At 44.7% G+C, this 26,528-nt stretch overlaps 2 protein-coding genes across 3 annotated transcripts in view; both read left to right on the forward strand.

The window, feature by feature from the left end:
• The window catches only part of LOC118083864 (discoidin domain-containing receptor 2-like), a 37,184-nt gene extending 27,454 nt beyond the window's left edge, over positions 1 to 9,730 (forward strand). For both annotated transcript variants that reach the window (XM_035112845.2, XM_035112846.2), the window contains exons 14-17: positions 1,304 to 1,501; positions 2,478 to 2,712; positions 3,989 to 4,138; positions 4,926 to 9,730. In XM_035112845.2, the coding sequence (XP_034968736.1) occupies positions 1,304 to 1,501; positions 2,478 to 2,712; positions 3,989 to 4,138; positions 4,926 to 5,066 (724 nt within the window). In that variant the 3' untranslated portion in view covers positions 5,067 to 9,730. The remainder of the gene's footprint in view (positions 1 to 1,303; positions 1,502 to 2,477; positions 2,713 to 3,988; positions 4,139 to 4,925) is intronic.
• Positions 9,731 to 11,703: 1,973 nt separating this feature from the next.
• Positions 11,704 to 26,528, forward strand: NOXA1 (NADPH oxidase activator 1). Its single transcript, XM_060270561.1, has 10 exons — positions 11,704 to 12,928; positions 16,493 to 16,575; positions 17,786 to 17,894; positions 18,619 to 18,753; positions 19,252 to 19,359; positions 21,418 to 21,477; positions 24,001 to 24,170; positions 25,072 to 25,177; positions 25,581 to 25,704; positions 25,866 to 26,528. The coding sequence occupies exons 1-10, from the start codon at positions 12,755 to 12,757 to the stop codon at positions 25,946 to 25,948; spliced, it is 1,152 nt and encodes a 383-aa protein (XP_060126544.1). The 5' UTR covers positions 11,704 to 12,754; the 3' UTR covers positions 25,949 to 26,528.

A 26,528-nucleotide genomic window follows, 5' to 3' on the forward strand; every position in this document is an offset into this window, starting at 1 on the left:
TGTCGAGAAACAACAAGGACCCACCAACCGCACTTTCCAGAAACAATTGAATATATATGTATTTAAAATTATTCAAACAAAGAAAAAACCCTAACCCTAAAAGCAATAACAAAAACAGTCATAAAAGCGGGAAGAATAAATTACAGGGTAATAAAATTAAAATCATGGAAAGCATTAAAAAGAATGAGTAGTGTAAAAGAGACCCCATAGTGGAATACAAAGTTCTTATTTGTACCAAATATATAAAATAATCATGGATGTTGCCAAATAAGCTCATATTTTATTCATTCATTCATTCATTCATTTTTATTTCATTTATTGGACTTATATGCAGCCCTTTATAAGATTTCAGGGTGGTCCACAGGATAAGAATACAAGGTAAAAGCACAAATAAATAGTTAAAACGGAAACAACGGAAACAATAACTCCCACAAACACATTAAAAAGGCTGTAGAATATTAATCAGCCAAAGGTCTAAAGAGGAATGTTTTCCCCTGATGCCTAAAGATGTATAATGAAGGCACCAGATGAACCTCCGTGCGGAGAGCATTCCACAAATAGGGAGCCGCAAATAGGGAGCCGAAAATGCCTGTTCTTGTGTTGCCTCCCTCTGGACTGCTTTTGGAGGATGCACAAGAAGCCCCTCAGATGATGAACATAGAGTCTGGGTTGGTTTATATGGGGAGAAGTGGTCCTTTCAGCTGAGCAACCTGCTTCCAGAATTTGTCTGCATAGTTACAACCCACCCCACCGCCCACCTCTGAAAATAAGATATATTTGTTCTGACAGACTTTCCCAGATGGACAAACAGGTCTTTGTCATTAGTATCTATTTTTTGTTTCATAAAATTTATACACCTCTTGATTGTAAAAAAAAGTTCAAAGCAAAGTGGTTTACAAAAAATTCCAAAGCCGTTTACTTTTTGTGTGGTTCTAGTTTTGTTTCAAATGTACTTTCTTTTGTGTGTATTTTTAGCTGTTGTTTGCCGTTTTTGTTGAACATTGCCTTGAGACAATTGTACAGGTGACAATTAGCATGTTGCTGTTGTTAATAATGTTAGTGCAAACCCACCTATGAAGAGTTCTGAGGGCTCAGAGTGAAGGCGTGTGGCCTCTGGTGAATTCTGAGGGCCAGACAGGCCTGCAGGGCTTCATTTAGGCCCTGGATCTGAGGTTCCCCACCCCTGCACATCGTGTCATTGAGCAGTCTCTTGATTGGCAAAAACACATTGATAAATTGACTTAAGATGTCTTTCATCAGGTGACTGGCCTACTCTCTTTACGTGTCCTTTCCTTGTTCCAAGGAACGATTTCCTTAAAGAGATCAAGATCATGTCCCGGCTGAAGGACCCGAACATCATCCGCCTGCTGGGTGTGTGCGTGAGGGAAGATCCGCTGTGCATGATCACCGAGTACATGGAGAACGGGGATCTCCACCAGTTCCTGCTGCAACGCCAGAGCAGAAGCACCTTCACACTCTCCAACAACATTCCCTGCGTTAGGTGATGGAGGGGAAGGGGCAGCGGGCTGGGCGGAGAGAAGAGCGGATAGCCCCCCCCCTTGTGCTGTTCCTGCTGGGCCAGACCAATGGCCTGACTAGGCCACCATGGTGCTGCCCAAAGTGGCCTTTGGGAAGCCCACAAGCAAGCTATAAGGGAAACAGCTACTAGTGTTTTGTGGCATACTGATTCCAGATGTGGAGGCTGCATATAGCAATCATGGCCAATAGAGCCATCCCTGCCATTAGACAGAATGAAGCCCACAGTAGCCAACAAAATGCCTGTGGGAAGCCCAGCTACTGGTATTTAGTGGCAAGTGCACATCCATCCCCACCACATAGTGCCAACTATGGAGGTGGAGGCTGGATGTAGTCCTCTTGGCTACAGATAGGAGAGAAATTCAATTCCGTTCACATTTCAAGGTGAGCCTGCAAAATGCTCACTCTCTAAAACAATGCAGGAACCGAAACACAGCCAACCTTTTGGAGATTTGAGTTCCTCCACATTTTGCAGTGCAACCCCCCAGCCAACTGATGTGTACAAAAATGCATTTTACCCAAGCGTGCAGATAAATGCATATATTACTTAAAAGATCATACATGGAATTTCTTTGTAATAATAATAATAATAATAATAATAATAATAATAATAATAATAATAATAATAATTTCTTATACCTTGCCCTAGCCACCCTGAGCAGCTTCCAACAAAAATACAGTCTGTATGGGGCAAAATTGCATACCAAAAAACATGCATATTGGGAGAAATTGGCATTAAAATGCCAAATAATTTTCACGAGGAATATATATATATTCCACACCTATATTTGTAGGTGTGGAGAACTGAACTTATGATGAGAAAAGAGAGAAACTGAAATCGACAGATTTGCCCATCTTGACCTGCAGATATGGCAGAGGTTTGGTGGGATTGTAAAAGACCCCCCCCCCTTGATTATCTCGCCTTTCTCTTCATTTTTCAGTTGCCTCCACCTCCTGCTCATGGCTACCCAAATTGCCTCTGGCATGAAGTACTTGGCCTCCCTGAACTTTGTGCACCGGGACTTGGCCACACGCAACTGCTTGGTTGGGAACAATTACACCATCAAGATTGCTGATTTCGGCATGAGCAGGAACCTGTACAGTGGCGACTACTACCGGATCCAGGGCCGGGCTGTGCTGCCAATCCGCTGGATGGCCTGGGAAAGCATCCTGCTGGTAAGAGGCACTACGGTATATCTTTCTGCTGTTGTTGCAAATGTATTTAAGACAGGAGTGGGGAGGAGCTTCAGGCATAGGGGGTGAACACGGCCTTCCAAGCCTCTCTGTCTAGCCCTCGGAATTCTCCCCTGGCCACACCCTTTACCAGCCCTGCTTTGAATGTTTTCGCCTCATGTCTGCTGCCCTACATAGCTGCCAAGTTTTCCCTTTTCTCACGAGGAAGCCTATTCAGCATAAGGGAATTTCCCTTAAAAAAGGGGATAACTTGGCAGCTATGCTGCCCTATGAACTTAACTTCGTTATATACCACTGCTATACAGCACAGGTTTACCCTTGTGGCTCGATGGAAGTAGAAACTGCCTCACTATTACGTTGTCGTTTGTATGAGGATATACGTTTGACTTTTATTACCGGTACACCTGTCTTGCAAAAGTCCATGAAAGAATCCGAACACCATAGTTTAAAACTACTGCTAGAGGACAAGAATCCCAAGACTACATTAAATGTAGCCAAATTTTGTGTGTCTGCAATCAATCGCAGGAAGCAAGTGGTATCCCATAATGATCAAATCCCTAAATGTTAACTACAGGGGGTACGCTAATAAGTAATTTTAATTCTTATATTTAAATCCTTGTTATATTCACACTGTCCTTTGTATTTTTGATATGTTTTATGATCTGTGATATTGTGTGTGTTGATGCTGGTCTGCGACCGTATTAATAAATTCATTCATTCATTCATTCATTCATTCATTCATATATACCACTGCAACTGGTTTGCTCCCTCAGAGGATCCTGGGATTTGTAGTGTAGTTGAGAATTATCTATTGGAGATCACTAGCGGGGGGGGGGGGCACCTGAACAACAATTCCCTGGCAGTCCTAGGGAGTGGTAATGGCTGCTAAACTGGTTCTAAATCTCTAGATCAGATGCATCAAATCTGCAGCAGGAGAAAGCTAGTGACTGATGGGGGATCTGCACACTAATGCTAATTATGGTGTAATTTTGTAGCCTAGGGTTCAGGATTTGTGGCAATGACAACTCCCAACCAAGGGCCAAAAGTAGCTCAGTCTTGATATAGGCTGTGCACATTCCATAGATGTAAAGCACATTTTCCCTCCAAAATAATCCTAGGAACCAAATTTTGTTAAGGGTGCTGAGAACTGTAGCTCTGTGAGCGGCAAACTACAGTTCCCAGGATTCTTTGTGGTGGGGAGGGATGTGCACACTGCCATGTTCTTCTGACACTGTGGCCTTCTTCTCTTTCCTCATAGGGCAAGTTCACCACGGCCAGCGACGTCTGGGCTTTTGGTGTGACGTTATGGGAGATGTTCACACTGTGCAAGGAGCAGCCTTACAGCTGGCTCTCTGATGAGCAGGTCATTGAGAATACAGGGGAGTTCTTCCGAGACCAAGGCCGGCAGGTACCCAAAACAGATGTTCTGCACAGGGGGGACCTGGGCATCCTTTTGACGCTGGTGCTTTACATGTTGGGCTGAAGAGGGTGGGAAGTTGGTTTCTTCTCCTCTTGTATGTGCTGCTGCTGGTGTGTGGGCCCTGCTTGCTACCTTCTTCTCTCACTTCCTCAGTTTTTAATCACATCCAAGAGCTATTTCCTGGAGGAATGGCTCTGAGATCAGAGGTGGGAAATCAGTGTCTCCGCTTCTCCTTTGTGCTGCTCTATGTGGTTCCTAGCTGCCACCTCTTTCTCTTCTTTTATTGGCTTCTGATCCAATCTCTAGAGCAGGCACAACCAAACTTCAGCCCTCCAGATGTTTTGGACTACAATTCCCATCTTCCCCAACCACTGGTCCTGTTAGCTAGGGATCATGGGATTTGTAGGCCAAAACAACTGGAGGGCCGCAGTTTGGGGATGCCTGCTCTGGAGGATGGGCTCCAAAGCCAGAGGTTAGGCTGCTTAAGAGGGCAGGAAATCATTTTTTTCCTCTTCCTGTGTGTGATGCTGTGAGTGGTTCTGGCTACTATTACTTCTTCCTGTTACTTCAGAATTACAGCCAGCTGCCACTCACTGGAGGAAGAGCTCCGAACCAAAGCCAATGAGTTCTACGTTTATTTATGTAGGATGGAGATATATGTACAAATTTAAACCAGTAAAACAGCAACGGTCCACTAAAGAGTAACTAGTAACCACAGACACCTGTGGTTCCAAAATCCCTTGCCACCCTCACTCTTCTTTTCCTGCTCACACAGGTCTATCTGACTCAGCCGCCCCTGTGCCCCAATCCTCTGTTCTCCTTGATGATGAAATGCTGGAGCCGTGACATCAAAGATCGCCCAGCATTCGAGGCCATCCACCTGTTTCTGGTGGAGCAAATGGACGGTAGCATTTGACCTGCAAAAAGCACCCGAGAGACACAGTCGAGATACCCACCTGCCTCTTCTTGGCCTATAACTTCCTGGCTTTTTGGTTGTGCCCCCTTGCCACATTGTTTGAAACCAGGTGGATTTCAACAGACAACTGAGGCGACAGCTGGGGTGGTTATCTCTTGGGATTCCTTTGGAACTGGGTGTGACATGCCCTTTCTGCTGCGTATTGTACCACAGAGTTTGCATGGGCGTTTGCCATGACCAAAGAAATACGGCCGCACTTGAGGGGGCTTCACTGCCTTAGTCAAAATCCACTTCCTGGGACCTCTGCTCTTAAGGAGGCAGCCATGGCAGCTGCTGCCTCCCTCAGCCACGGCCTAGAGACTCTCTGGGCTGAGGAAACACCTTCTCATGGGCCTTCTTTCCTGGAGAGGGTATTTGTATCAGCCCATTCTCCTCTTCCCCTCACAAAAGTGGCAAAAAACACTGTCTTTGAAGACTATAAGAAGAGTCCTGTTGGCTGGCCAGGCCAGTGGCCCATTAATCCAGTATCCTCACAATGGCCAACCAGATTCCCTGGTGGGAAGCATGGTGGAAGCAGGACTTGAGCACAACAGCGCTTTCCGCACTCGTGATTCCCAGCAACTGCTATATTCAAATCACAGTTGGGGTTTATTCCACCTGTCAGGAAAGCTCAGTTCTTCAGGAGTGTGTTCATTCTTCCTGGAAGCCACCTTGGTGTGTTGTTCTCACTGAAGGAATCCTACAAGGAACGGGAGGGCAGCCATTTGTGAACAGAACAATAGCAAAGAGTTGCACAGCTTCATTTTCAGGGGTTTGAGGGAGGTGGTTGTGACTGCATGTTCGGAGGGAGGGTGTACGTGTGTGAATTCTTACACACTGGATTTTTTTAAAAAAAATTCTTTTAAAAAGGGGCGAAAGAATGTTAATAGTCATAGGAAGGTCACTGAGGGCTCTCTGGTAAATAGAGTTCTTTTTTGTGGTGGAGGATCTTTTAGGGGGAAATAGTGGACACTGTTACTACTGTCATGATGATGCTGATGGCTTGTGTGCTAACGAACTTGTTTCCAAAACGGACTGACATAGATAACTGGTCGCATCCACACCATACAACTGAAGCACATTTAAATCCCTTGACTTCCTTTGAACGAATCCTGGGAATTGTAGTTTAGCCCTTACAGGGCTTCCATTCCTTGACCAACTGCAGTTCCCAGGATTATTTGGGGAAGTCATGTGCTTTAAATGTGTTTTAAATGTATGCTGTAAATGAGACCTCCCTCTGTCCCCAGACACCGCTTAAATAAGGCAACAAAAGGGAATTAAAAATGGGTGGTGGTGGTGGGGGGGAAGAGACAACTAATCTCTAACGGAGGGGGGTTGTGTAACCTCTCACTTTTTGGGATGGGTGAGATTGTCAGGGGCACCAAATGGTTTGCAATCCAAAAAGAAAGGGGTGGGTGGGGGTTGAGGAAACAGCTTTTGAAAAACCCTCACCCCCTAGGAAAAGAAGATTATTATGAACCTGGAGCAGTATATTCAGGGAGCCAGAAATTTGGGGATAACTGGAATTCAGATAACCTGAGCATCTGATATATAATTGACTGTAGCATTGTTAAGTAGCAAAGAGGTTTTTGGAAATGACTGCAGTTCTGGGTTGTTGATGGCATGTTATAAGCACAGGCAACCTCCCATTTATGCGAGGGTTACGTTCCGAGGCACTGTGTGCGTCAGTGAAGTCGCTTATAATTGAAACACCATTGAAAAAGCCTGCAGATGCCCCATTCCGCCCTTTTTTGTAACTTTTTAGGTTACTTCCGGGTTCGGGCCGATGCTCATATGTGCGGTCATGCACATATTGAATGCAAGTAAATTGGGTTTGCCTGTAGGGATCCTTTCTGGAACTCACACAATGGCCACCCAGATTTGACTAGGGGAACCTGTCCTTCCTAAGCAGCATTGCTCTTGGTGGCCCCTCCTGACCTATAACACCACCCTCCAGCTCCAACCTGCCCTAAATCTTAGAACAACAAAGAGTCTGTATATGGCATAAGCTTTTGTAGACTATAGCTCACGTCATACAGTGCTTGAAATATTGGACAAAAGGATCTTTAGCACATTATATGTGCTTGCCAGTGCCTGGATTTCTGTGTTGTCAAGAACTGTTTAGTGAATTGCTACTGTTAAGAACATGATTATCACTGTCTGTACTTTTTCATTCCCCTCCGACCTCACTTTTTACAATCCCCACACCTCCCAAACTGTGTATGAAATATGCTTAAAACTCAGGATGACACCCTCATGCAACTGATGAACTTGCGGTCTGTAGTCTACAAAGGCTTATGCTTATGTTAGTCTTCAAAGTGCCACAAGATTCTTTGCTGTTTTTGCATCTGCTCCTCTGGATATGGCTCTTAGAGCCTCTGAAGCAAATTTCAGTGCTTCTCAGGCTTGGCGTTTTATCTTGGTGTGTTAAACTGGAGACCAAATATTTTTGTTTATCTCATCATTCTGAATGTGAAATTTCAGCCAAATTTCTCTCATTTCACTCCAGCTATATACCTTGCAGCCCCTCCTACAGCCTATGTGTGATGTGTTTTCTCCCCATCTTTTAGCTCCCCCTACTTCTAAAACTCTTTGGCTTTCAGCCGTTCTCAAGCCTCTCACCTCCCTAGATTCCTCCCCAGCACTACACAGCTGCTCTTCTCCCTAACTCTGGTGTGAAGTTCCCCTCTGCACCAGAAAACCTCGAAACCACTTTCCTAGCAGCAAGTGTATTGATTTTCAACATTCCATGACTGAGCCTTCCCCTCTGAAGTTAGAAATGTTAGCAAACATTCCATGGCATGTTATGGGTGCCCCTACCATCACCCGCTTTGATGTTAAGTGAGACGTTCACGTGGAAAATTCACTATTTGTGGTATTATTATTTGTCCTCTGTGGTTCCCGCTCCCTGCAGCGGTTGAAAAACAGCCATATGAAGTAGGCCATAACTTCCATTTTATAGGGAGGATTTTTAAATGCTTTTCTACAGTCAGAATGACAACCATCTGGTTTCTAGTCATTGGATCCCGCTGGACTTGTTTTACCATGTAAAATACTAGTTTGGATCAGAAGTCCTGTTTTATACCCCAGCTGTCATGGAAATGACAAAACTAACAGCTATAAAGGAACTGCCTAATACTAGGCCTGACCACAGGGCTGTCTCTAGCCCATAGCTGCCAAGTCTCCCGTTTTTCGCGGGGAACCCCCGGATTTTAATCCGTTTCCCACTGTTATCCCGAATAGAAAAAAAAATAATCCCGGAAATCCCCCGGATTTCCTACCTGCCAGGGAGGCTCCATTTTGGATGCCGCTCTGCCCATGCCTGGGCACCGGAAATCGGGCACCGCCGGCACCGGAAGTTGCTTCTACACATGTCCAGACATGCATAGAAGCGACTTCCGGTGCTGCGCCGCTGCTGATCCTGCATTTTTCAGCGGGAGACTTGGCAGCTATGCTCTAGCCTGGGAGTGGGGGAGGGATGCCCTCCAGAAGCTGCTGGACTATAGCACCCACCACCCCTGATTGTTAGCCATGCCGGCTGATGCAAGTTCTGGTCCAAAAACATATGGATGACAATAGGTTCCTCATCCCTGCTCTAGCCTAGTATGTCTACAGTGGCTGGGCAGTGGTGTTAAGGAAATCTTTCCCAGCACAGAACTGGAGATGTGACAGATTGAACATGAAGCCTTAGAGACTCCAACTAGGTGCTCTTCCACCAAAAATGTATGGCAAATGAGCTTTGGCCCTGGAGGGAACTTTGCCATACATTTTGGGGTTATCACCACTGGCTATCTTAAATCCCTGGCCATGTGAGAAACAGGTAGGGTCCCCTATCTCCTGTGCCTTGAACAGCAGCTTCTTCTGCTGTGACATGCACAGGAGATGCTGAGGGAAGCTTCACTGGCTGATTTCTCCAGGGCTGGGGAACCTCTGGCCCTCCAGGTGTTGTCGGACTACAGCATCCATTTTTCCTGACCATTGGTTGTGCTGTCTAGGGGCTGATGGGTGTAGCAGTGCAACATCTAGAAGGCCATCTGTTCTGCAACTGTAGGCTTTAGGAACAGACCAGGATGTTCTTGCTTTTGATTCCATGGTCCTCTGGCCATTTTAGGAGTCAATTGCTAGGTTATATGCTGCAAATGACCCAGCCATTCACCAAGGCAGGGTGCAGCCAGGCCTTTCCTAGTGCATAACCCAGCGATAGAGGATACGAATGAAGGATTTTTGTTGAGAGAGCACCTTTTGCCTCATCTTTTGAGGGCAGCCTGAATTGGGACACCTTCCCATGTTACTTGAAGTTCAAAACTGTGGATATATCAGCCATTTTGTCCCAGAGCACATATAGTTCCCTCAAACAAGGCCTCTCTCTCTCTCTCTCCCCACTGCTGACTTATTTTGAGCTAACCAAGCTCAGATTTATGTTGTTTGTTTCGGCTGTTGGATGGCTGTGTACATATTGTATTTAGAAATGGCATTCAGATGTGTACATAATATAATATATAAGAATTTAACCAGCATCTCCTTTGCAATCACACACCTTTGCCATGGAGGCTTGTTTTTGTCTGTTTGTTTCATTTTGTTTTTTACATTGACAAATGACCAATAAATTCTGTTGGTTTCTTTTCTCTCCCTGTTTCTGCAATTTGTGAGAATCCTCGTGATTCCCAATGGGATTGCAAAACAAAAATGCATTGAGCTGGTCTATGAGAGAGCCTACAAACGTTTAATTGATTAATCAGTTAGATTAATGAATTTAAAACATTTCATCGATAAAAATTGTGTCCAGACTAATTAGAAAGTTGGAAAGAAAGAAAGAAAGAAAGAAAGAAAGAAAGAAAGAAAGAAAGAAAGAAAGAAAGAAAGAAAGAAAAGCGTTTAATGCAACTGTGTATAAACCTGTAAAGGTCTGTCTTCTGTTTGAAGGCATCCAAGAATCATAAAATTGTTGGAAGGGATCTCAGGCAAATCCAGTCGAACCTCTGCAATGCAAGAATCACAGCTAGTAGTTGAGTCTAGTCTAAGTCTGAGATACATGGGATTTCTATTTCATTATAATTCTAAACTGACATCTATATAAATTGGCACATGCCAATTTTTATGCTAACTTTGCCCTTGTTTCTTTTGGCTACCCTCAGCAGGTGCCATCTTAGAAGAGGCATCACCCAGTTTCTCACACGGGAGGGATTGCCTCTTCTCTAACGTGGGCTCACGTGATGCGTAGACACATCATCATCCAAGCCAACAGGTGGCCTAGTGCTACCTTAGAGAAGGCTTTCCCTGTTCTCTCTCACACAGGAGGCAACACTTTTCCTGCAATGTCTGCTTGTGATATGTACCCATATCAGAGTGCAGTACCAATGTGTGACTGAGGCTATCATAGAAGAGTCATTCTTCCTCTCATCCAGGACGGAAAGCTTTTAATGATGTCTGCTGTGACACAGATAAGCATCATGCCATTCCAATGGGTAGTTAGGGCCATTTTAGGTCACATCCATAGCACACATTTAAAGCACTACAAGTTCACTCTTAAATACCCATGGCTTCCCCCAGAGAATTCAGGGAGTTGTAGTTCGTTAATATGATGATGATGATGATGATGATGTTATTCAGGGAGTTGAGTGTTGTTAGGAGAGCTGTATTCTCTTATTTGAACTGCTGCATACAAATCAATCAACCAAAAAACCCATAGAACAATTTCTTTAACACTTTGCATTCCACCGACTTTACAGTGCAATCCTACACATGTTTACTCAGAAGCAAGTCCCGCTTGAGTTCTGTGGGGCTTACTGTCAAATCAGCCTTCATTGATCACACTTTAGTGTGTTTCTGCATTGCAAAGAAATTTCTGCCGAAGCGCCTTTTGGAGGCTCTGGAGAAAAGCGAGACTTAACAATGTACATTTTTAGACATGAAGGTAATTGGATCAGAATCCCTTTGTCAGATGATCTCAGCGTACAGGGAGGCTCATCTGAGACAAGGCATTCCCTTTCCTTAACGTTTCCCAGCACTCCTCAAATTTCTGCTTCATCCCAGTATCGGCAGTGACTGAATGCTCCAGTCACACCCAACTTGATGTAGAGATGAGGCAGAATGACTGTCTCTGGTAGATGCTGAGCAGAAGGAGGCAGAAGAGCAGAGAATCTTGCAAAGATGCAGCAGACAGCCCCTCTGAGACTGGGGCATTGGGGTCTCACCAGGGTCTTTCTTCATAGATGTGGAACCCTTTCAGAGGAAGGGCAGTATATAAATTAAATAAATAAACAGTCATTCTCTATAGTTCCCAACATTTCAAAGATGAATATAGGTTCATTCTTTATCTAAGTGCCCGATTCTCACAAAAAATTTTTAAGAAGGCCATAAGGCCAAAAACAGGGACAAGTGACACCCCAGGGACCAGAAAGAAGGGACTAGAGGTTGGCATCATTTGGCACCTGACAAGGTCCATACCCTATTAAGGACCCCATTAAGAATGCAGCCATCAGGCTGAAAAATGTCCCCCACCCATGTCCTAGATCCAGCTTTGTCACCAGAGGCTCAAAGGCCTTTGCTGGTGCAGAGTGCCTTTGACCAGCTATGGGCTGGTTTGCCACATATGACCATTCCTAGATTGGCCATACTAATTCATGCTCTGGACTACTGTAAAGTGCTCTACCTGGGGCTGCCCTTGAAGATGGCATGGAAGCTCCAGTTAGTGCAAAATGCAGTTGATTAGTTATAGAGTGGAGCCGTTAGCAAGAGCCACATTTCACTGATCATTGATATAGGTGGAGCAGCTCATAAAAAGGTTAAGGACCCCTGACAGTTAAGTCCAGTCGCGAATGGCTCTGGGGTTGCACGCTCATCTCGCTTTACTGGCCGAGGGAGCCAGCGTTTTTCCGCAGACAGTTTTTCCAGGTGATGTGGCCAGCATGACTAAACTACTTCTGGTGAAACCAGAGCAGCGCACGGAAACACCGTTTACCTTCCCACTGGAGCGGTACCTATTTATCTACTTGCGCTTTGATGCGCTTTTGAACTGCTAGGTTGGCAGGAGCTGGGACCGAGCAACGGGAGCTCCCCCTGTCGTGGCCGCCAACCTTCTGATTGGCAAGCCCTAGGCTCTGTGGTTTAGACCACAGTGCCAACTCATGATCTTAATCCCATTTATTCAACAGGATTTGGGAATGGAAATGGGGACAGGGTAGATGGAAAAGGGACACAGAAAATCTGCATTTCTTCTAAATGGCTCAAGGGCAGTAAAGGTTGCAGTCCGTGGAGATGAAGGCACTTTACACCTGTTCAAAGGCTCTCCTTTAATATTACTTCATAAATTCCAGTTCTTACTACAAACCTGGACATTGTGATAAGGAAAAAGAGACAGTGCACCTAATGATAAAAAGTTGGGACAGAGGGTTTGTTGTTTGCCCAGGCTCTGCACAGAAAAGACTTTGTCTGTAAACTGACCTGCTTGCTAGGGTGGCTCCTCCTCTGCCTGCATTTCCCTGTTTGAGCAATAAAGGTTAGTTGGGACTAAAAAAGAGAGAGAAAAAGATGCTCAACTTCCTGGTCTGCTTGTCTCTGGAAGCAAAGCCAAGCAGCACATAGTCTGAGCAAGCTCTAAAGAGCCAGGCCTTCCAAATCAGATTGCTTCCTGTTATACTGGAAGGACAATGGCTTACTGTAACCTGGTCAGGTATTGGAACAAAGGAGTTTTAGCTCTAGAGAAGGGCAGCTGGGAATCTGCCTTACACATCTTCTGCAGCATTGAAAACCCTCCTTCAAAGATCAACTTCAACATTGGCTGCCTGCATCTTGCGAGGGGAGATCTGGAGCAAGCTCTGGAGGTAAGTGTCAGGACCATTTCACACATGACAGGTTCAAACTCAGGTTTTCCATGGAGTGTACACACAACACAGAACTGTCTGCGCTGATTGGAGCTGTAGTCCAAAGCATTCTGAAGTCACCAAACTGCAAAAGGCTGGTTTACCTCCGTTTTAATTTCCCACAACGTCATGGGTTGGCAATACATTGGGCGCTCCAGAGCATTGTGGGAAATGAAGACGGCAGTCCCTTAGAAACCGATACGGACACCACCAAGAAAACCATCCGTGTATAGCCCACCAGAGCACACTTTGCTTCTGGGCCTCTCAAACCCAGAGCCAGACCTGCCTGTATGGCATATTCATATGTAATGATGATATTTATATTTTATCTGCTTATTTATTACATTCATATTCCAACTTTCCTCCAATGACTTCAAGGTGGCAGCCCCTCTTGCCATATCCTTACAACAACCCTGTGAGGTAGATTAGGCTGAGGCACTGACAAGGGCCTTCACTATATTGTTTTCGACAGTTGTTAAATACAGTGGTACCTCAGTTTAATAACAGTCCTGTTTACGAACAATTTGGTTTACGAACTCCGCAAAACCAGAAGTAGTGTCCCGGTTTGAGAACTTTACCTCGGTCTAAGAAGGGAATCCGAACGGTGGAAGGGCACCGGCGGCGGGAGGCCTCATTAGGGAAAACGTGCCTCGGTTTAAGAACGGTTTTGGTTTAAGAACAGACTTCCAGAACAGATTAAGTTTGTAAACCAAGCTACCACTGTACTTTTTATTGTTTTGTTTACTTCTGCAAACCTACCCAGGCATGTCATTTTAACAACCAATTTTTACATGCGTTTTTATTATGCATAACAGCTTTACAGCTGCTGATTTTATTATATTTTTTAAATGTTAACTAGTTTTTCATGCTTCTCTTAACTGGTACCGGTATTTCTAAATGACTATTTTAGATTGCCCATTGTAAATCGCTTAGAGGCATGTGGTTGTTGTTGTTGTTGTTTTAAATCAAATAAGTGGTCTGCTGCAAATGTTGTTAAATAAATGAATGAATAAATAAATGAATAAGGGTTGCACTATGACACTTAAAAATATAAATAAATACTGTATATTCCTGCGTAAAAGACTACTTTTTAACCCAGGAAAATCTTCTCAAAAGTCGGGGGTCGTCTTATACGCCGGGTCGTATTTCTTATCCAGCGAGTATATCCCAAACTCTATATTTTAACTAGAAAAGTTGGGGGTCGTCTTATACGCCCAGTCGTCTTATACGCTGGAATATACGGTGGGAGGAAATAAGTATTTAAACATAAAGTAAATCAATGCAGGTATAAAAAGTGTTGTGGGGAGGACAAAGGATACTCATATTTAGCACTTCCTGGAGAACCAGGTTACCACAGCAGGAAGAAGCAACTGTTGAACAAATTTTCCAATTCCCAGAATGAATGAGTCAGCAACATGCTTCAGATTCCGGAACTAGCTGGTGACCATTGGGACTGGTGAGGCAGAATACAGGAAGCCCAACACAGGAAAAGTGTTCTGGTATGGCTAAGCCAGAGAGAAATTTGGTTCAGTTTTCATTTTAATGCAAAGATACCTAATTCACGCCAGGGACGCAGGTGGCACTGTGGGTTAAACCACAGAGCCTTGGGCTTGCCGATCAGAAGTCAGCGGTTTGAATCCCTGTGACAGGGTGAGCTCCTGTTGCTCGATCCCTGCTCCTGCCAACCTAGCAGTTCGAAAGCACGTCAAAGTGCAAGTAGATAAATAGGTACCACTACAGTGGGAAGGTAAACGGCATTTCCGTGCGCTTCTCTGGTTCGCTCAGAAGCGGCTTTGTCATGCTGGTCACATGACCTGGAAGCTGTCCACCGGCTCCCTTGGCTAATAATGGAGATGAGTGCTGCAACCCCAGAGTCGGCCACGACTGGACCTAATGGTCAGGGGTCCCTTTACCTTTACCTAATTCACACACACAAATATTTGCACATCTCCAAATTTTATGATGTAGTTCTCCAGCCATAAGAACACATAATGAAAATGTTAGCGAAAATAACATACAAAAATACATTACCGTATATTAGGGGACATCACTTGCAAAAAAAGAGAGGTGTATGTTGGCAGAAATGTATACAAAGCTGCCCAATTTTCATGAGAACATTTTTTAAAAAATCTGCAAACTGATCCAGAAATTTGGCCAACTGAACTAAAGGTTGGAAAGATTAGAAACTGAAATTGATTTATTTGTCCAACCTTAGCTAAGCCTCAGTGGAGTACCTTTTTATAGAAGAAACAATGACTTCGCAAGTTCCTTCCTTGAGGTTTTATCCCTAGAAGAATTCCTGACCTACTTTGCAAGCAAAAACAGAGTTAGCTTCACAGTGCAGCTTAAGGCATCAAATTCCGGAAGAGACATTGCATTTCTGTCTCTAAATCACCAAGACTTGGGAAGGTGGGCTGAGCTAGTTCATACCTGGTTCCTGCCTGTGTTATGCCAGCAGGTCAGAATATTTGCCCATCTAGGCCCCAGTGTCGCCTACTCTGACTGGCAGCAGCTTTCTGGGGTCTTGGGCAAAAATATGACTTTTGCTTAGCTATTGCTGCTTGGGATCTCCCCACCCCCTGCTTTTTTTCACTGGAGATGTCAGGGATCAATTTTGAACCCAGTCCCATCCATGTGCAAAGCAAGTGCTCAGTCATTGAATTGCAGTCCCTTTCTCTGTGGGATATATCTCACCTAATATAACCAACATGGTTAACTATAATTAATGCATGAAGGAGTTAAAAACTGTCCTACCTGACTTACTAGCTAGGTCACACCCCCTCAGGTTGGGAGGAAGGGCTACCAAACTCTTTGTTTTCCTACATTCCACCATTTCCTCCCACCATGTTAACTCTTCCAGTAACGGTACCTAAGCTGGATGCTCCAAGCTTCTACAGTATGGCTTTAGCAAGCCATCTCTGTGTTTCTATACAAATGATTTAGAAACATTTGCCTTTTTAGAAATAACCTAAGTGTTGCTGCCTGGCTTTTCTTGCTGCTGTATGGAAAAGCACATGAATCTGATCTTTGAATAGTTTTGTAAGTAAATCATATTTATCTTACCAAACATGTCGTATATGCAGCTAAGGGAAGTGGGGAGCTTTTGCGGCAACTTAGAAGGGGGTATTTTCAACGTCTAACATCCTGTATTTCCATGCTTTACTTTGCTGCATGGTTCGAGATTTTAAATCACTGCGTGCGTTCTCTGACACCAAAGAGTACTTGCCCCAAATCTGGATCTACACATCCAGGGAATTCTCCGTATATCAAACCAAATCAAACAACATACTCAAAATGCATTTTGCCCTGCTGAGAAAAAGCTGTCAACTTTTTATGGCTGGCTCTGTTTCTCTGCTTGTAAACAGCCTGACACCCAGCAAAAGCAAACAAGTGATGCCTTTTCTCATTGTTTAATCTCTGTGCCAGGGGGGGGGGAGCATTTCTTGCTGAATTTCTCCTGCTCTTAAAAAGCACAGGAGTAAAAAAAGAAATCTGGCAACCTTAATGTTATTTTTCTGCCTCCAGGCATTTGACCGATCCATTTCCAAAGACAATTGCTTAGCTGTGGGTTTCTTCCAGAGGGGACATGCTTACCTGTTGCTGGAGAGGTGAGTGTCTGCTGTTTCCATAATTGAGCTCACACAAATATTATAGGAGCCAGAATGAATCCAGCGCACAAGCAGGGAAAGCGAAGGCAAACAACCAGCCAAGCTATGCAGCATATGTGGGACAGAAACTGATGCCGAGCACCTTTTTCTTAGTGGAGCCCCTCCACCTTTTAACAGCCGTGGAGTGGCGGAGGGAATTCAGCTACCTCTAGCTTCGTTCCATGCCAGAAAAATGTTCATCTGTTGAATTTCTGATAAATTTAAGTGACTAGGGGGTCTGTTAAATGTGGAGAGGGGAAACAGAGATCCTGTGGATTCTGTAAACAAGAAAGTGGAGTTCAATCTTCTGCCCTCCAGCGTTTGTCCAATTAAAATAGGGATGTCCTATTCCAGGCATGTCAAACCTGCGGCCCTCCAGATGTTTTGGCTTACAACTCCCATGATCCCTAGCTAGCAGGATCAGTGGTTGGGGAAGATGGGAATTGTAGTCCAAAACATCTGGAGAGCCGACTACTACTACTACTACTACTACTACTACTTCCTTTATTATTTATACCCCACCCGTTGCACTGGGTTGCTCCATCCAGCCACTCTGGGCTGCTTCCAACATATATAAAAAACATAATAAAACATTAAAATAACTTCCCTATGCAGAGCTGCCTTCAGATGTCTTCTAAAGCAGGCACCCCCAAACTGCAGCCCTCCAGATGTTTTGGCCTACAACTCCCATGATCCCTAGCTAACAGGACCAGTGGTCAGGGATGATGGGAATTGTAGTCCAAAACATCTGGAGGGCCGAAGTTTGGGGGTGCCTGTTCTAAAGGATAATTGCTTATCTCCTTGGCTTGGGGGGTTGCACACCACATTCTCCACCATTTCTCTGATGAAATGTTGGGACGCCCTAAGGAAAAGTGGGACATTCCAGAATCAAATCAGAAACCAGGACGGCTTCTGTAAATCCGGCTCTGTCTCTGCAATCCGGTTTTGTGCACATATGTCATCAGGGGCGGGGTAGGTGGGCAGGGTTATGGGGATGTTGGCCAAAGGGGGAGGTCTGGAGGGTCCTCAGACCCCACGGGGGCTCCTCACCCCTAGGATATATCTAACAGCAATAACAGTTACAGGTAGGTAGCCGTGTTGGTCTTCTTTTCCTGATCTCAGTATTTTTACTTTCCTAAACACAGACATTGTTGTTTTCTTCCCCTGCCAGATATGAAGAAGCCCTGAATGATTTCAGGCTTGCCCTGCTGCACCTCAGGAAGAACCCCTGCATTGATTATAAGCAGCTGGGTCTGAAGTTTGTGTTGTGTGCCTGGGAGGTAAGGTGATGTTAAGAGCACCATACGATGATGACTCAGCAAAACAATCCATAATAGACATAACGAGGGACTGCTGCTGCCTCTGCTTGCTCTGCTCACCAACCCCTTTGCCAACCCCCCTTCCTCTACACCTGGCCAACCCCCCCTCCCTTTACACTTCCTTCACCTCCCATCTCCCCTTTCATAGCCTATCCTCTCATACTTCCTCTACCCCTGAACTCATGTACCGGGATCACGTACAGTATAGCGAAAGTGTGTTTGCACTTAGGTCTTTCTTGTGGTCTTGCAACAAGAGGTGTCTGACTGGTCTGCTCTGAGTAAAATTAGCACTGGAAGCAACCCTATGATTCTATGCCATGAAACTTGTGTAATGGTAGAGTTTACTATTTAGAGGTCTTACAAAGTTGGTAATTGAGGACTTTCCCTCCTGCTGAAGAACCCATGCACAGTGGTACCTCACAAGACGAATGCCCTGCAAGACGAATTTTTTGCAAGACGAATTCGTTTTGCGAAAAATTCATCTTGCGAATCGCGGTTTCCCATAGGAATGCATTGAAATTTAATTAATGCATTCCTATGGGGAAAAAAAGAATTTTCAATGCATTCCTATGGGAAACTGTGATTTGCAAGACGAACGAATTAAATTCGTCTTGCGAGGCACCATTGTACAGTAATGTCCAAGGCTTGCATCCAGCTGAAATGTTATTTCTTGTGTGGTCTGCAGGTGGCGTACAACACTGCTGCGGCTCACTGCCGTCTTGGACAGTGGCAGGATGCTCAGCAAGCACTGAAGGAGGCTGCCAGGGAGACCCCAAAGGGTCAAATCCACCACCTTGATAGTGCTCTAAAGCAAGTGCAGGTATGATTTGCTGCATTAACCTGAGCCAGTCGGTTTTTCCTGGAAGTGTAGCTTCACCTTCCACGGAAGAGGCTGCTTAGCAGAAGCCCCCCCCCACACACACAAAAACACAGTGTCTCCAGATACCCTTTTCATTGCCCACTCACATTGCTCCATCCAGACAAGCAAGAGGCACTGCTGGAGTTCAAGAACACATTCCAGCCAAGGAAAAACACTCAAGGGAGGTGCAAAGAGAGGCCAGCGAGGGGTGTGGCATTTGGGGAGTTGCAAGGGCCAGGTGGAGACGCTTGGAGGGCCACATATGGCCCCTGGGCCTGAGGTTCCCCACCCCTGAAAGAGAGAACTGCCTTCTGGCAACCCTTTACACAGAGGAATTTCCTTTGCAAAGCAGGAGCTTAGACAAGATGACCTTCCTTTCTGCAGCTTCAGGTAAATATATATATCCAAGACAAGATAACCCTGTTGTGAATAGTCTACCCTAAACCTGCCCTGTCCTAGGAACATCTCTTCTTGGAACCCCGAAGTGTCCCTCAGGGGGAGATCTTCAAGCCCCCAAAGAAGGATGTGGAAGAACTAGAAGAAAAAGACTTCCTGGGCCAAGCCAAGGTAGAACCTGACTCCGCAGATAAAAGGGGTGATGTTCTTATGCTGTGATGGGGCTAGTCTTTCCCGAAGGGAGTCAGCATGCTCCTGGACTGAACTACTTTGGTAAAGGAGAGGGGTGGGGCTCACATGCTGGAATGCTCTTCTGTACAACTCCCCTCCCCCAGCAAAACCTTGCATGTAGAAATAAAGCTTGTCGGGGAGGCTCCCTCTTTACAAAATTGTCCCACCTGGCACCAATTTTGCCATTGTTTTGCAACAGGCAAAAGCACCCTTCTCTCTCTCTCTCTCTCTCTCCCTCCCTCTCTCTCTCTCTTGGACTTTTGACCATCATCAATGATTGGATGTTTGTATTTTGAGTATTTTTTTAAAACATACTCGTATATGCTTTTGATTGTATTTTTACTCTGGTTGTAAATTGTTTTGGCACTTTTCGTACAGGAATTTGCTAGGGGCTCCACACAATTTGCCCCAAGCCCCTCCTCTCTTGCTCTATGCCCTTTTAAAGAAGTGGCTTGCTCTCTGTTAACCCTCTGTTAAATAGCTTGCCTGTTCCTGCCTGGCCATTCCTCATGCTAGAATTGGCATGGCCACCTATTGGCTGCTGCACAAACTGCAGAGTATTTATTTTTAAATTTTCTATACCGCATTATATTTTTAATAAAAAAATCTCAAAGCGGTGTGCAGCATATTAAATCAATAAATCAATAAAACAATAGCTGGGTGATGTTCCTCCGCCCTCATGAGGAGTCTTTTCAGTAGGGCTGGTGAGTGTGGGCCCTGCCCCACCAGGCCAGGTGGAAGGGGCCTTGCAGGGAGCAGCCTTGATGACCCACAGCCAGGTCTGCCTTACTCCAAACCATTCTTCCATTCAGCTGGCGCCCCTTATGCTGATGAGAGAGAGAGAGAGATAAGCCAAGCCAGGAGAGAGAAAAGCGCAGGCTGGTTTAGGAACCTGGCAACAAATGTTGTTGTTGTTGTTGTTGTTGTTGTTGTTGTTGTTGTTGTTGTTGTTAAGGTTTGTTAAATGAGTACAGTGGTCACTCAGGTTGTGAACATGATCCGTGTGAGAGGCACGTTCTCAACCTGCAGTGCCACATCTGTGCATGTGCGGTTCGCGATTAGGCCTTCTGTGCATGCGCAAAGCATGATTTAGTGTTTCTGCGCATGCGCGAGTGCCGAAACCCGGAAGTAAGCCATTCCAGGACTTCTGGGTTCGGTGTGGTGCGCAACCCAAAAGCGCGCAACCTGAAGCGGCTGTAACCCGAGATATGACTGTACTTTGCTTTACAACCAATAACATACAATAAAGGCACGTAAGCATTATGAAACACAAAATTAACAGTACAATAGAAAATAATAGGCATTGCCCCAATGCCTGGAAAATCAAAAACAGTGCCAAATCAATGACAAGGTTGGAGTCAGGAACTCCTCCCTCAGCAAAAGTATTCCATAAATGAGAGCATTCCAAGAGAAGGCCCATTAACATGTATTTGTTCTCAGGATCCCAAATAACAGCCAGTAGTTGACACTGCACACATCTGGCTTGTAATGCTCATGTTAGGGTCAGAACTACCCAAGCTGTATAGAAATTTATTCACGTAGGCAACTACAGTGGCAAGAATGTTACTTGCCCCAAAATGGAAAGAAGAAAAAGACCCAGCAAAAGAAGAAGGGGTTCAAAAACTTATGGAATATGCAAAATTGGCAAAACTTACCAGAAAAATAAGCAATCAAGCTAACAAACTTTTTTATAAAAGACTAGAAATGGTTTATTGAATATTTACAGATAAATTGTAAACAGATAAGAACATTGGCAGGATTATTGTAATAACCTGCAGTTGTATAAAAGTATTATTTAAAGTAGATGAATAAATGAGCAAATTAAGTTAATTTGGAAAGGCAGAAAATATTAAAAATAAATTTAAGGAACAGCAGAAAGAGGGGGAAGGGAGTCACGTTTTGAAATGTCGAAATGATTGTAAAATTAGTGAAATGTATAAAATTGAAAATCATAAATAAAGTAATGCTCATTTTATACCACCCTCGCTCCATTCACAGGTCATCTCTTCTGCTTTTGAGGAAGATTGTGGCATCGGCTTTCATGGTCCCCAGCCCCAGGTGAAGGAGGGAAAGCAAGGGAAGGATGTGGGATGCTCACGGGCTCTTGGCGCAGAGACAGCAGTTGCCAACGTCTTTCCCCTGGCTTCTCTCTAGAAGCATTGCCTGCCCTAAACCACCTATACTTCCCAGATTGCCACATCAGCCTGCCTCTCCCTCACAGCCATAAAGGTGGCCAGCTGACCTGAAAGTGGCCAGTGCCTGGGCTGTTCCATACAATATTTGCTGATGTGCAGAAATCAGCCACTGAAACTTAATGCAGTGCGTAGATCAACATATTCACCACCTCAGAGATGCAAAGGAAGCTGCTCTTAAAAGGCACAGCTACAGAGGCTGGCTGGAAAAGTTGGCAACCCCGTATTAGGTATTCCTGAACTTTAGCACCCCTTGCTTTGCTCCTCTTGTTATCATCTACCTTCCCCCCACCCCAAGCCAAAGAGAGTAGCAACCTCTTGTGTGTGTGTGCGTACAAGGGATTTGGCATATCTCAAAGCTTCTCACTTCTTGCAGAAAGGCATCAGTCGGATTCCCCCACCACCTGGAAAAGCACCCCCCACCCTCCCCTGCGAGAGGCAAAATATTCAGAAATCAGGTCAGCCACAAGAAGGGGATTTGTCAGATGTCTGGAGGCAGCCTTTATATCCTCCTGTTTCTCCCAGTGGGTGTGCAGAGCTACAGAGCCTACAGCAAAGGAAATAGAGGGAGAAGGAACCAGTTTGCTTCCTTTCTGCTTTGTTGCATATTGGTTAGAGCAGGCACCCCCAAACTGCGGCCCTTCAGATGTTTTGGCCTACAACTCCCATGATCCCTATCTAACAGGACCAGTGGTCAGGGAAGATGGGAATTGTAGTCCAGAACATCTGGAGGGCCAAGGTTTGGGGGTGCCTGGGTTAGAGTGTCTGACTAGGGCTTGGGAGCTCAGGGTTCAAATCCCCACTCAGCCACAAAGTTCACCGGGTGACCTTGGGCCAGTAAGTCCTCTCCCCATCTCTCAGCCCAATCTATCCAGCACAGTTGTGAGGGCAAAATGGGGAGGGGGAAGAACCACGGATGAAAGGTGGGGTATAAAAATAATATGATAAAGGCAGGGTCTAACTAATAGAATTAGGCTGTGTACACACCCGGCATTTGAAACACATCTCCTCCTCAAAGATTCCTGGCAGTTTATACTTCCCAGAGCTAGAGCTCCCAGACCCTTAACAAAGTACAGCTCCTATAATTTTTTCTTGAGGGGAGATTCTTTAAATTGCATATTGTGCATTTTGTTCTTGTAAGCCACTTTAAGGGAGCCATATGGTGAAGAGTGGGGTATAAATTTTAAAATCTAAACATCAAATAAATATTAACTAAAATAAAAATAAAATATAAAGCATATTCAGCTTTATTAGTAAGTGGGTGAAGCTTGTTTTGCAGCACCAGCCAAGGAAGATGACGGCTGGGCAGACATGAACATCGCTGGTCAAAATGAATCCCTGGAGGTGAGATTCTGTATTTGCCATGGCAATAATGTGACGTAACATAATATAATGTAGTTGCAAAAGGGCTTTAGCTATTGCATCATGAACAGCCCTAAAATCTGCTTCAGAAGAACTGGTAAGTTTTATGAATCTATAATATTGGCATTGTAAAGTTTGCCAGCTAGCTGTCCTGGAAAGATTGTCTCACAAAATCCAAGCAATGAGAGGTCAAAGAAAGGCGGACATGTTTTTGGCAGACTGGTGTTTGTTTATTGGTTTTATAAATAGTCAGGAATCTGGCAGAATGGTTCCAATTAACTGAGCTGGCCCATCCATGAGGAGGGGGGGAAACACCCCCCTCAGCGCAGGAAGCGGTCCTCTACTCACCACTTCCATCATCAAGAGGGAGGTGTTTGGATGCTCAGTGTTGCTACTCATCCTCACTGCCCCAAGGTGGAGAAGCTGAATTGCAATGCTTTGAGGAGTTTGGCAAAAACTGGGGTGCAGCGGTGGTGGAAGTGGGGTACATGGTGGTAGGGGGGGCAGCAATTCCTGTTTCAGGTGGCAAAACAGGATGGGCACCCCTGCCAACTACATTTCAAATGGTATGGTCTTTTCAAGGGAAAATAGGATTAACTGGAGAAGAGTTAGATAAATTAAGAAAAACGAGATGTGGATCTAAATAACAGAGTCATTTATTTTGATTGTAGGTGGTAAATAAACAATGAGCACTGTGAAGGGGGAAATGCTGTTACAGGAGACTGAATACCAAGTTTATTGTATATTCAGGAATATACAATGCAGGAATATTGTATATTCCTGCGTATAAGACTACTTTTTAACCCAGGAAAATCTTCTCAGTAGAAGCTTCTTAATCCTATCTGTAGACTATATTGTGCTTCCACGAAAGGCAATCTGTATCCCAAAATACTGTTTGGGGGTGTCAGGAAGGGGAGTCAAGTTACATTTTTATTTATTACACACACACACACACACACACACACACACACACACACTGTTTCAGGTGTTCCCTTTGCTCAGCCATACCTTTCCATCTCTTGAGCAGGACTTATCCTCTTCTGGGGAGGCTGGTGACATCGCCAATGGGTTCATGCTGCTGAAGATTCACACCTCCTACTCTGTCAAGGTGAAAATGTGTCCTGCCCCATCCCTGGCTGACTTCAGGAACCTGCTACAGGAAGAGTGCCGCCAGCAGGCTACACGGATGTCAGTGAGGTAGGCTCTGAGATTCACATGAACTGGCACCAGGTAGTCAGGATAAAGATGGTGAATTTTATCAAATGTGGTGGACATGCGAAAAAGTAAAAAGATTTTGGGAAATGATATATAATGAATTGAAAAAGATGTTTAGGTATACCTTTCCCCCCAAAAAACCTGAGGCTTTTCTGTTGGGACTAATGGGAGAGGAGATAGCAAAAGGAGATATTTATGTATGCCACAACCGCGGCAAGGACTTTATTAAAAATTACAAGAGATACCCATGATTGAGGAGTGGCAGACAAAAATGATTGACTATGCAGAGTTAGCAAAGTTGACCTGCGGGATCCGCAACCAGGGAGAGGCAAAGTTTCATTGACTATATAGAGAAGAACTGTAGAAGTTTAAAGACACTTGCAGGACTGAAATAAATCCTACGAACTGATTTAAAATGTGGGTAAAAAGGAACTGCGAGATAAGAGTGAGAAATAAAGCCGAATGACGGGAGGGAGGGAAGTCACAGCTCGGCAGAGCAAAACGAACTGAGATGGGTGAATATAAGATGAATTGTATAAAAAATTGTTTTTGTTTTGTTTGTTTATTTGGAAAAAGTTAATAAAAAATTATTATTTTTTTTAAAAAAGAACTGGCACCAGCTAGGTATGAAAGTCAAATCTATCTGATCTGTGGCTTTCCAACACAATCTGCAAACCTATACACAACTATCCTTTGAAATTTGCACTTCTCCTAATTTCGTGGTGCAGTTCTCCAACCCAACAATGTTTACAAAAATGCATATGTATTAGGGTTCTTTGGGGAAAGCCATGAGCTTTAAATGTATGGTGTGTCCATCCATGCCACTCTTGCCTTGGCAGCTTCCTATGTACCTGTGCATGATTGCATCACTGACCCTTTGCAGGTACAAGATTTCAGGTAGTGATGAGCTGATCCCTGTTAGCAATGATGAAGAACTGAGGAACATCTGGCAAAGCATGGAAGGTGGTCAGCTGACCCTCTGGTGCCAGGTATGTGTTGATTGGTGTTGGGTTATCTGGCTTAAAGACTGAACAACAACTTTCCCTGCAAGCAGGAGGCTAGCACACCAGTCCCGCTTTGCTGTTTTCAATTTTTAGTGAGATAACATTAATATTCAGAAATTGTATCCTCCAACTTGAAGCGGTAGAGTTAATTGCTTTACTCAAGCTCCCTCTACAACCTCATGCCTGACAGTAAAAGCTGTTGGATGGTGGAAGCAAAATTCCTTGGAAGTGGGTTCATTAGAAGCTGGCTGGCCACCTTTTACGGATGCTGCAGTAGTGGATTGCCTGCATTGGTAGGGGGTTTGACTAGATGACCCTTGAGATTCCTTACCAACCCTCTGATTCCAGTGCATGTGTTGATCCAGTCCTGTTTGTTTGTGTTCTGAAGGCCCAAAGGGATACCAGGAGCAGTCCAGTGCTCTACCACATGATTGCATGCCACCCCTACACTGCTCAGGGGCAGGAGGATCTGTCTTTCAAAGAAGGTGACAAGCTGGAGATCCTCTCTGAAGGTAGGCAGGGCAGAGATGGATGTTTGATGGTCCTTGAAGGGGAAAATGTCCCCCCCCCTCCCAGATTAAAAGACACCAGAGGCACCTTCCTCACCCCCCTCCCTTGATCTGTGTCTTTGGCCATAAACCCACCTGCCTTCACCCGGGTTGTGTTTTCACAGTGAACGAGGAGTGGCTGGAAGGACGCTGCAATGGAACCACTGGCATTTTCCCAAAAAGCTTTGCTGTGCGAGAGTGCTGTTGACACACCTGCTCCTAGAGCAGAAAAAGGGGGCTCGTCCCCTAGCTCACCCACCCATTCAATCACAGGTGCTACAATCAACCCTTCCCTTGCCATTAGGTGCTGTGTTGCCCTTCAGACATGCTGAAAATGCATCTAAGTGTTGGTGAAGTGTTGGCTTCTTAGGAATGGATACATTTCAGTGACTCATAAAGTTACCCTTTTTGCTTTGGTGGCTGAAAAGATCAGAAAGAAGACCCTGGACAATATAGCAGTGAAATGTAAGGGAAACTCAGAGATCTAAATAGAGACTACTATCTGTGGCGCAGCATCCCTTTTGCTTGTATTTATTTTTTATTCAGATTTGTCATGGCCAATGGCTAGTACAATAAAGTTAATTGGATTGGGGTGTTGGTGAAAAGCAAATATATTTCCTTCTCTTGAGTTTGTAGTTAATGCATTAGTTACTTTAAACCACCAGAGGGCACTGTTGGTCTAGCAATCTTGCCAGCACTTGCTTATTGTCTTTGCTTTGTCAATAATGCCGCCCTAAAAGCTGAGCTATTTTGTTTGTTGCTCTGTCCCAACTTTTTGAGACAAGATA

This window comes from Zootoca vivipara, chromosome Z (assembly GCF_963506605.1).
Source record: "Zootoca vivipara chromosome Z, rZooViv1.1, whole genome shotgun sequence".
NCBI lineage: Eukaryota > Metazoa > Chordata > Lepidosauria > Squamata > Lacertidae > Zootoca > Zootoca vivipara.